At 43.1% G+C, this 11,824-nt stretch overlaps 1 protein-coding gene across 1 annotated transcript; it reads right to left on the reverse strand.

Annotated features, from left to right (window-relative positions):
• Positions 1 to 547: 547 nt before the first annotated feature.
• Positions 548 to 10,640, reverse strand: Anks4b (ankyrin repeat and sterile alpha motif domain containing 4B). Its single transcript, XM_055627674.1, has 2 exons — positions 10,403 to 10,640; positions 548 to 2,365 (listed from the first exon to the last, which is right to left on the reverse strand). The coding sequence occupies exons 1-2, from the start codon at positions 10,564 to 10,566 to the stop codon at positions 1,288 to 1,290; spliced, it is 1,242 nt and encodes a 413-aa protein (XP_055483649.1). The 5' UTR covers positions 10,567 to 10,640; the 3' UTR covers positions 548 to 1,287.
• Positions 10,641 to 11,824: the final 1,184 nt, after the last annotated feature.

Here is an 11,824-nt window from a genome sequence, read left to right on the forward strand (position 1 = left end):
CCTTGTGGAAGAGTGGGAGGAAGGATAGAAGGCCCCAGAGGGAGTAGGAGCTCCACAAGAAGACCAGCAGAGGCAACTAACCTGGGCCCGGGGATGCCTGCGGAGACTGAAGCACCGTGTATGAGCTGGACCTAGGCCCCCAACACATATGTACACGATGGACAGCTTGGTCTTCTTGTGGGTTGCCCAGCAAGGGGAGCAGCGGGCTGTCTCTGACAAGGACTCTCTTGCATGCTTTTCAGTCACTTCTTCCTGGCGGGGCTGTCTGGCCAGGCCACTGTGGTAGAGGTTAGCTCTACATGCACACCAAGTAAAGGCATAGCGAGCATCAACGTGCAACATTCACTTTTACCATCAATCTTCCGAAAAACTATCCCCTTTTTCTCCTTTTTTATGTCCCAGACGGCGCGTGACCCTTAGAGAAATTGTGAAATAGGACAGGCATTGTTTTTCTGAATCCCTCTTGCTCTCCTTTCCCTGTCCACTTGTTCACACACCACCCTTGTCAGCCGAGGCTGCCATAACAGAACACTGCAGACAGACTGGCTCAAACAACGTAAGTTTATTTTCGCATCTCGGGAGGCCAAAAGTCCAAACTGTGGTCAAGTTTGATTTCCCTGGGGGCCTCTCTCCTTGGCTGGTTGACAGCTGCCTTCCTGCTAGCCTCTTTTCTCCCTGTGTGAGCACACTCTTGGTGTGTCTTCTTTGTCTTTTAAGTTATATGGAATTAAGCGCCTGCCCTCATAACCTCATTTAACCTTCATCACATCTTTAAAGCGCTATCTCCGAAAACACTCACTTAAGGGTTTGGGCTTCTATACGCAAGCGTTAGAATTCAGTCCACAACGGGCAAACCTGTGTTTTCTTTCTGCCATCCTGCTACCTGCTCCACCGTCCTGATTCTCACGCAGAAGTGTCATAAACTCAACACAGCTGTTTGTAAACATCTGTTAAAAGGTTAGATCCATCCGTTTAAGTTAGGCTTTGGGTTTCAGACCAGTGAGAGCCCTCGGCCTACAGAGAATGCAAAGGCAGGAAGAGATCCCTCATTTCTCTGTTCCAAGGTCTCCCAGCTTTTCTCACTAATGGTTTAGTTGGATACTGACTGTCTCCCAGAGTCTGGGCCTCTGTTTGGGGCGGTGGGGGGGTCCTCTGTAAAATCCTAACTCCTACGACCAGTGGTCTGTCATTGGACAGAGACCAGGTACAGGGTTCCTTCTGTGGTGCTTCCGGGGAAACTTAGCATGACCGCCATGCTCAGGCCACCCTATTCATCAATGCCCTCCATCAGAGGCTGGTGTCGACCAGCTGCCCAGGCTGCCGGAGCGCCTGCTTCCTTTTGTCTATGGCATTAAGGACTTTCTTTCTGGGGCCCAGCTGCATGTGGATATTCTGAAGGTCCTCATCAGAACAAAGCAGCAGGGCTTCTAGGTCAATCTGCTCTCTCATGAAGATGGGAAGGAATTCCTCCAGGTGCTGAGATTGCAGGAACACTTCCAGCGGAGTGGCATCAACCGCATCTTCCTCCCATTCTACTTCTTCTTCATCCCAAGGAAGATCACCTGCAATGCTGTTCGCCACTCCTTCCTCTTCCTCCTTCTCCTCCTCCTCTTCATCAGCCCCTGCTGCTCCTTGTCTTTGGAACAACTCACTGGGCATTTTAAACTCCAACTCCCTCTTGCTTTCTGAGACGTCCTCAAGGCCCAGTACTCTGTTCCTTCTAAAAACGATACTTCCTAGACCTGGGCGGTTGAGAATCGCTTTGTCTCCTGAGAAATGGAGCTTCTCTTTGAAGTCTTCTGGAAACGTGTCTTCTTCCTCCTCCTCTCTGAACACTTCCATCACTGGCCTCTGCCCGTTTCTGCCATCCTTCCCAACCTGCTCTGCTGTGTCTTTGTTCTTCTTAAATTTTATCTTGAAAGTATCTTTAATGCCTTTAGACAGTGACCCAAATCCCCCAGCAGAAGCATTTGAAAGGGATGACCTGGAGAAGGTACCATGGGAAGAAGAAAGAGTCCCAGAGTCCTCCTTGCTATAGGTTCGCGCCATCTTGTTTTGGTGCTTCTCCTGAAGCCGCTCACATTCTTTCATCTGCCTCCTGGCATTCTTCAGAGCCTGTTCCTTCAGTCTTGTGACCTTCTTGGGGTTCTCGTTGTTCTGGATGGTGGCAGCCTTATCCAGGAGAGCAACACATTCTTTCTGCTCCCTGCTGGCTGCAGCATCCAGCGGAGACTTCAAGTCATTATCCAGAGCAAAGATGTTGGCACCAAAGTTGACTAGGAATGCAATGCAGTGGGTGTGGCCATTGGAGGCTGCATAATGCAGAGGGGTGTTTCCCCAGATGTCACATTTATCAGGGTCCCCACTAGAAAAGAAAAGATGAGAGATGCATGTTAAATTATATTTTTCACTGAACATGAGGTCTATAAAGAAAAATAAAAACAACCAACAAAATGCATGTTTATCCTGCCTTGACGTTGACATATGATGGCTGCTGAGTTTAGCTGTGTCACAGCCAGATCTACCAGATGGCCAGAAACAGGAAAAGCCATCCCTACCCCATGCCTCTCTTTTAGAAGCAGAAATAAAGCTTCCCAAAAAAATCTTTCTTGCAGAGTCACTTTCATATTACATTAGCCAGAACTGGGTCACATGACCAAGAAGAAGGAAATACAGAACCGTGGCTAATTCTAATTGAACTCAATTATAAGTTTCCCTGAAGCCAAGAACAATATCATCCAATGACATACTTGTGTTTAACAATAGGCTTGCTCATGGGAAAAAAAAAAATCAAAGCCCTAATTTATAATATTACAATGATATAAATCTACCCGTCTTGAAAATTTTCATGTTACTGTATCACCTCACTGGATGCAAAGATTAAAATACACATGCAATACTATGCTATTTTACTTCCACCATAGCAATATTGTGGACACTCGTAACTTCAGAGCGCGCACGCGTGCACACACACACACGCGCACACAAAAACAAAACAGTGACCTATGAAATGGTGAATTGCAAGTGCTATATGTTAATAAACTTACTTTGCTCAATGATACGTTTATAGAATTTTGATATTTTTTGTCTTTAATTGATTTTCATTTGTCCTGACAATTTAGCTTATTATCTGAGGATTTAGAGAGAACTGATTCTCACCAATGCTTCAGCCCTCCCATGAGTCAAATGTGGAAAACAAAGCAAAACAAAAATCAACCAGAAAACAAGGGTTTCTTGAGATGCAAGGCCTCGAGATGCAAGGACAGATCTTACTGAAGGGCAGGAAGGAGGTGAGTTGAAAAACCTCTCACCACTGCTGCTGGGAAGGCTGAAACAGAAACAGAAGAGATTCATACCCTTGCAAAGGACAATAATGTACCATACTGCTTCTACCTTGAGTAGTTGTTTTGACTCAAACATGCAGTCAGTCAGCAGCAGCAGCAGATTACCTATGATTTTGTTGACATGCAGAATTTGGAGCCCAACCCAGACTTACTGAGTTAGAATCTAGGACCTGACAAGATCTTTCAGGTGATTCACAGGCTCCCTATGCTAATGTGGCCCAACCAGAAATTCTCTAATTGGATGAATCAGACTTGGTCTCCTTGTAATCCCCTGGTCGTCTCAGTCATGAAGTAGTTGTCATCCGAGGAGTAAAGACCCCTGGAGGGTACAATTGTGTTGAATGATGCTAGCAGGCAGCACACTTCCGTTTTTATTTTTGCAGTGCTAAGGGTATAACATAGGGCCTCTTCTGTGCCTGTGAAGTGTTCTACCATGGACTTATGCCCTAAGCCCAACAGGCAGCATCCCTGGGGTCAGGCCTGTCCCATGCTTAACCATCTGTGTCATAATGAAAGTCTTCCATGTATATAACCCAGCCTGTCCTCTTAAGCAGCCACAAGACTTCTATCTTAACTGCTTATTCTTATTAATAATAATGCCCCTGATAGAGTTTTTGTGTGAACTTAAACACATATATAAATAACATAGAACAGTGCTTGGTAAACTATGCATATTCAATGTATATTATCATCATTTCTCCATACTCAGATTTATCTTTTCTCATGGCCATTTCTACCACTAACACTCTTGTGGGGTTTTTAATTATTTTCTGTATGTATATGTTTGGATATGAGTTGTACCACCATGTGCATATGGAGGTCAGAGGGCAACTTGCATTAGTGAGTTCTCCTCTTTCACCACGTGGAAACCAGGGACCAATCTCAAGACATCAGCCTTAGTAGCAAATGCTATTAACCACAGAATGGTAAGCCATCTTACCATTCGTCTGTCCATCTATCCAGCTATCTTTCTTTATATTTATTTATTCATTTTTGAGGCAGCATCTTACTATGTATCTCAGACAGTCTGGAACCCACTGTGCAGTTCAAGCTGTCATCAAACTTGTGCTGAACCTCTTGTCACAAGTATGAGGAATACAGGTGTAAACCAGCACACAAGCCTCACTCTTGTAGTTAAGTATCTGCAGTGCTATTTTGTTTATCAAGCAGCTAGGTTCTATTTGCCAAGTTAATTAATTTTCCCAAGAGGGAAAGCCTGCATTTTTTTTCTCCTTTTATCATCTGTAGTTTCTAGATGAAACCTCAAAATCTGCCCAAAGAAGACAAGTGACCAGATGCCCAGTTTGCTTTCTCAACAAAGACTAAGAAAAGCTCAAGATCCTAGAAACTGCAGTAGTGGGGCCGCTCAGCCTGTGCCCTAGCAGCATTACCACATCTGCTTTTCAAATCAAGGCTGAACTCCATAACTTCATGGATTAAAAAAAAAAAAAAAATGTTGGCTCAGTCTTAAAAGAAAAACACAATGAAGTCCAAGAAAAGCCCATTGTGCACCAGCCATATGATCCAGCCATAGGTTGGCTGTCTGTTTCCCACCGAGAACAGCACAGCACGAGCAGTGATAAAGATGGGTGATATCACATTTGGGGAAGTGTACATCCGTGTGACCAGACAGTATGGAGTTATGGGTAAGGAACGGGAAAAGGAAGGAAAGAAAATAAAATTGGATCTAAGGAAAGCAAACGTCAAATAATGCCGTTTTGTCAGGCAGCCTCTGTTAAGAGGGCTCCAGCCAGTTAGCCCAATTTAATTATTTTGGATCAAAGGAAGGCCCCTCCTACTAGCCTTGGCACGGTCGAATCTTTGGGGAGCACAGTTCTTCATACTCTACCATGTGGCTTCACTCTGTATTTACTTAACTGAACACCGTTTTAAAAGGACCCCTTAAGCACCCCAGACATCAAAGGGGACGTGGAAAGCAGCCAAGATGTGACTGCGACATAAACAAAAACACGCCGATTAAATTTGCCTGAATTCTCCTTGGCTTGCAGAAGCTGACGGAGAAGGTGCTGGACGATGTGATGTAGCAGGCAGTAGCAGGATGTTAAGAGTCTGGGTTGGATCTGTACACTTCAGGCAGAATGGAGGGAATTTTTTTCCTGTCAGTGGGTCTTCAGTGGTGCTCTTAAGATGCAAGGAAGAATGCCTGAAATGGGGCAGGGCTTCTTTATAGAAAAATTCAAATGCAGAATCCCATATTTACAAATGAAGCAGTCAAGAAGATGATCTGTGGGTTTTCCTAGTGCATCTAAATCCTAATGACAACTTTCCAATCGATACTAAGGTTTTTTTGTTTAAATGTCAAGTTTCACGAAATCTTTGTAAATCTAATTGTACTCCGTACTCCCTCTCTTTGTTAGTAAAGAGCCTTTCTATGCAACTAAGGCCAGCTTTCAATTCAGAATCCTCCAGCCTCAGTCTACTGATTTCTGGGATTACAGGCACCATCATGCTTGACTCATATTTCTCCTTGTGTGTGTGTGTGTGCGCGCGTGTGCGCGTCTACATGTGCATGTGTGTGTGTGTACATGTGTGCATGCTCCAGAACATACACATAGAGGGCAAAGGTTAACCTGGGTGTCTTCTTTAATTGATTTGCGGTTTTTATTCTTTCTCACTAAAACTAGAGTTCACCAATTAGCTCAACTGACTGGCCGGGAAGCCCAGAGATCCTCCTGTCTCTCCTTCCTCAGCAACAGGATTCCAGTGCATGTTGCTAAACCCAGTTTTCGAAACTTTCTGAAGCAATTTTAAAACAAGCCACATTTTGCCCTTGATTTTTAGTAAGCAATAATTTTGTGCAATATTTTTTGAAGCGGGCTTCTTATTGTCCCTAAGTGGGTAATTTACTTAAATTACAACACTCTAGGCATCTGTTCTACTCCAATTTCTTCTTTTGAAGTTGATTTTGAGTATGTGTAAAGCTGTTCTCAGAAAACAGTAATTCCATCAAAAATGTTTTTTCTACATAAAAAGGGATTATTTACACTTACAATAATAAAGGAAATGTCCATTAAAACCACACACTGGTGGTGTTTGCCTGTCCAACAGGAAATGATTGACATCTATCAGTTGTTTGGTTTCAGTGGAATCATGAGGAAAGGACCATGCTGGGAAAAGCATAATCTGGCTCAGATTGTTTGGCAGGATATGCATCAAAAGACTGACACCAGGGCATCCCAGAATCTGCTGCTCTATTTTGAAGGACAGGGCTGAATGAATAAGGACAGAGCTGAACGAATAAGGTTGTTCCTGCTGAAGATTATAGATACATGCACATCTATATATACATACATATATATGCATACCAGAACACTATTTTGCCTTAAAGAATAAGACTACCCTGCATTTAGAAACATGGATGAGCCCAGAGGACATTTATGCTCAATGAAATAAGCTAGGCAAAGAAAAAAAAAAAAAAAAAAGAAAAAAAGATAAACACTAAGCCGGGTGTGCTGGCACATGCCTTTAATCCCATCACTCAGGGAGGCAGAAGCAGGCAGATCTCCGTGAGTTCAAGGCCAGCATGGTCTATGGCCTGGTCCAGGGCAGGCAAGGCTACACAGAGAAACCCTGTCTTGAAAAACCAACCAACATACCCAACAAACAAACAAAAAACAAACAAATGAAGAAACCAAATACCTCACAATTTCACTTAAATGTGGAACATTAACAATACGGATGCTCTAGAAGTCTCTTGAGTAGATGGTGGTTGGGGGTGGGGAGAGATGAGTGGTGATACAGGTTTAAGGACACAAAATGTCCATTAAGGGGGGAAAGTTCAAGCAATGTGCTCTACAATGTGATAACTCTTTAAGAAAAGTTCGTTACACACTTGAGACTTGTTAAGAGGATACAGTTTAAATATCCCCATGACAAAAATGATGTCACACATGGCATCATAGAATTAGCTTGATCCAATCATTCCATAATGCAAATGTATTTAAAACACTGTGCTGTGTATCATAAAAGGTAAGCAAGGTTTCGGAGACAGGGACTTGTTATGAAGTTCAGACTGGCATCAGGCTCACAATTTTCCTGCTGCAAGGTGCTGGGAATATAGGTGTGCGCTATCGTCATGCTTGGCTGTGCAAGTTTTAGTTGTTAATTTAAAATAAATAAATACGTAGTGATAAAAACCACACAACAGAATATAGTGTGGTCATGAAAAACAGTGGTAGGCATATCCACTTTTAAGTGCAGATTGATAATGATAAACTGTTATCAGTACACCTTGTATGATTGCCCTTTTAAGGAAAAATTGCGTTTGCACATATGGGCAAAAGAAAAAAAACTGGAAGATATTTATCGGCCACTATTTTTGAATGAACGACCTTGAAATTAGAACTATGTAGCAGAGATTAGATTCACTTAGAATCTATTTCATAGATGAATATATTCAATAAGTATATATAAAGTATTATATATTCATATTTCTACTTAAGTTACCAATTGTTAAAATATGAACTGTAAACATATTTGTACTATATATGACAAAGACACCATTAAGTTTAAAAGCATTTTGAAGGCTGTGGAGATGGGTCGGTGGGTAAATTGCTTGACGTACAAGCATAAGGCCCTGAGTTCCAGTCCCCGGAATTCATATAAAGCCGGACACGGAGGTTTTTCTAATGCCAGCGCTCCTCTGGCAAGATGAGAGGCAGAGGCAGGAGAGTGTGTGGGCCAGCTATCCTGTGATCAGCAGGGGACCCGCTTTCAAACACTGTGCAAACTGGAGGACTGCCACCCGAGGCTGCCCTCCGACCTCCACATGTGCCCTGTGGCATGCTAACATTCACCCCTCTTCCCACCCACTTCTCTGAAAATCAATTTTATACATCAGTGTTGAAGAACTCATTATAAAAGCAGTGCAAGGTTGCAGATAAACAGCTCTCAACGATGGAAATGCAGTGGCTGCTCAGCATTGGACTTTTGGACTTTTCATCCTCACCAGGAGCCCTGCCTTTCACCTTGTGAAGGGGATTCTTTATCAAGGAAGGGGATTTTCTTTTTCTTATTTTTTGTTTCTTTAACCCATTCTTTTGTCTCTTCTATGATGTAAGGACTCTGCCTTTCTACCTTCAGAAGTGGCAGCAATAAGGAGCCATCTTGGAAGCAGAGACTGGGCCTTTCTCGACACTGAGCTTCCTGCCAACTTCATCTTAGACTTCCTGGCTGCTCGTAAAACTATGAGAATAAATTCTATCCTCTAGAAATTACCTCACCTGAGGTAGTCTGTTATCATAGCACAAGTTCATGTCAACTAATTTAAAAACTTCAGTTCTGATAATTTACACTCAAAAGAAAGTATGAACAAAGATTTATGTAGAAGACTAATTGTAATACTGCAAAGCAGAAAAATAAATCTGTATCCAACAGGAGGATAACCTGGGAAAATTTGCTGTTTATAAAACTAAGGTATCCTTGTAAATTAAATTGAGGGAGTATATTAGATCTTCGTTACTGTAAAAAACATAACTGAGACATTGACTTAGAAGAAGAAAGATTTATCTAGACCTAAGTTTTCAGAAGATTCAGTGTAGACTGTGGATGCCCACAGTCTTTCTGACATGTCCCCTAACTCAATGAGGTGTCCATATCTATAATCTGTTTAATCCAAACACAGATGTTGACTCTTCTCTTCCTTTGTTTGACACATCCTATCACTATATAATCAACATCCAAACTGTCACTCAAATCTCCTTGTATCTACCTATCGCCACAGTCACCCTGTTAGCTCAGGTCACCTTGAATGTCCCTGGACATTCTCTGTGACCACTGCACCAGCACCAGGACAATATTAATAAGCATAAATATATATCTGATGGCTTCCTTTGTAAACCCAGGGTGTGGTTTCCTGGCCCTTGGGATGAGATTCAAGTCCTTAACAGATTCTCAGGGCTCCTGATAGTCTGGTTGTATGGCCAGTCCCTGTACAGGTCATGCCCAGCCCAACTCAACATCTTCCATTCTTGGAGTGCACAGTGCTTAGGAGAAAGATGCTTCCTTCAGTTCTTGATCAGCTCCTTGTCGTTCTAATACCAGCTTAACTCCACCCCACCCTCTCCCTGGAACAAGCTTTGTCACATCTACTATAAGCCACTTGCTTGGCATTTCTTCTCAAATCTGTTTGCCACGACAGGAACTCACACATTTTGTTCATCAGCTCCCTCTGGACAGTACCAAAACTGAAGAAGGAGGAGAAGGAGGAAGAGAAAAAGAAGAAAAAGAGGAAGAGGAATAAGGAAGAAGGATGAGGAGGAGGGAATCAGAGGAAGAAAGAAAGAAAGAAGAAAGAAAAGAAAAGAAAGAAAGGAGAATAGAAGGAGGGCTGTCCTTTACCAGGTGCTAAATATGTGCTGGATTCACTTGGCTCCCTTATTCCTTCCTTACTCTCCTTTTTCCCTCCCCCACTCCCTCAGCCTTCTCTCTTGCTCCATCTCTCCCCTTCTTAAGTCACAATGAATAACCCTGACTAGCCTTCTGGCAATGGGCAGGGTAAGCAGAATAAAAGAGTTAGCAAAGACCTGAATTAAAATTTAAGGAGTGCTGTGTGTGTGTGTGTGTGTGTGTGTGTGTGTGTGTGTGTGTGTTGACTAGAAGAAAAAAAAAACTAATAAAAGTAAAGATGGACTGAAGGGCCCTTTTATAGCTTGTAAAGCCAGAAATTCCATCCAAGAATCAGGGGCTTATACCAAAACTGGATGCTCATAAAAGACCGATTTTAGTGACACAACTGAAAAAGTAAAATAAAAGCATGTCTTAACCAAAAAGACTAAACCAAGTGGAACACTGATCTCTTTCTAAAGAGTCAACCATGATGGTGTTCAATGCATATTATTACAATACCCACCCCACCCCTCCCCTCTGGCCGAGTGACTCCAGGATGGCTGTTTTAACACAGAAAGAAACCATATCTAGCTTAGTCTTGTCTCTCTCGAAAAGCCAACTTGAAGAGCCTAGAAAGGGGCACCATGCCTATGCGGGAGGCTGCTGGGGAGGCGTCCCCCACCCAGGCTGCCCTGACAGAAATCACTCACCCTCTGCTGCAGATTATTTCTAGGGCCTCGAGGTTGCCGTGGTAGGCAGCCAGGAGCGTGGGTGTCATGCCATCTTCATCCGAGAGATTCAGATCTCGCTTGGTGGCCTCCTTCAGAAGTTCCAGGTAGCTGTCACTCGCTGCTTGGTGATAGCGGGTAGACATTTTCTGCGTCCACCCGAGCCTGGCCAGGTGTCTTTCCCTAAGCAGTGCGGGCAGCACAGGGCTTACAGGGCTGGTTAATCAGTGACAGCGTGCGTCACCCCAGGCCAAAGCTCAACGCCAGCCTCGCGGTGGAGGCAGCCAGGAAGGCCTGCAGCCCTGGACTTGGACCTTCCCTTTTGGGACCAGCCATGACAATGAACACTGAGGCCTGTCTTGTCCGCCGCGAGCGTGGTGAAGCACGTTTCATCTTTGTGTCGGTTAACGAAGTGTCAGATGTGATACTGATTCACCCAGGCACAGGATTCAGGAAATAATCTCAGAGGATTCAGAACTGTTCTAAGTTCACTGCTGTAGGAGGAGGGGGGTTTTAGAACATTTTTTTTTAGAGGTATAATCCGTACGACTTGTTTAGCCATTTGAAGTATAAATTGAAAGATTTTAGTAAATTTCCAGCTCTGAAACCTTTACCATAATGTGAAAAGAAGGCTGGTGGACAGGCCAGAAAACAAACAGATCTCTCTCCAGGAATCATCACAAAACAAGCCTGGTCAAAGAGTGTCATAAAAATGAAACAGCACTTCCTGGTTGCAGAATGATGTAACTGAGTGAGGCCAACCTAAACCCAGCAGGACTCAGAACCACAGGCCTTAGCACGTGAACCCAGTGGCCCCTGGGAATCAAATATCAGCCAATCAGGACTGCGCTCATTTGCATGACGGCGATTGCTGTGGGTCATCCTAACCATAGAGGGCAGCTTCAACATACACCACTCCCACACACCACTATTTCTTGTCTGTCGAGTACTTGCAGCACATTTAATAAATTCATATTTTTCTAGTTTTGCCAGACTTATAAATTTAAACACTTGCCGATTGCTCTCTTCAGAAACTCAGTTTTGCAACATGTTCTCACACTAAAAACATCCCTCATGAACCTATAATCCTGGAGCCCATAGCAGCTCAGACTCTCAGTAAAATGATTAAATGTAAAAACGAAACTTTTAAAAGATATTTATTAGCAATGAATTCCTACTCCCAACCCTAGGAAACCAGAAATCAATTTTCTCCATACGTAGTTGCATTTGTGAACATTTCATGTGACTGGAATCCTACATTACATAGTTTTGGGGCCTTTATTCAAAAGAAATGCTTTGAAGTTCATCCTTTTTGTTGTTGAATAATATTCCACTATATCAATTATCCTTTATTAAATCAAATATCAAATATCCCTTATCGATTTAATGCTTGTACTTGTTGGA

This window comes from Psammomys obesus, unplaced genomic scaffold (genome assembly GCF_907164565.1).
Source record: "Psammomys obesus unplaced genomic scaffold, mPsaObe1.curated_primary_1811, whole genome shotgun sequence".
NCBI lineage: Eukaryota > Metazoa > Chordata > Mammalia > Rodentia > Muridae > Psammomys > Psammomys obesus.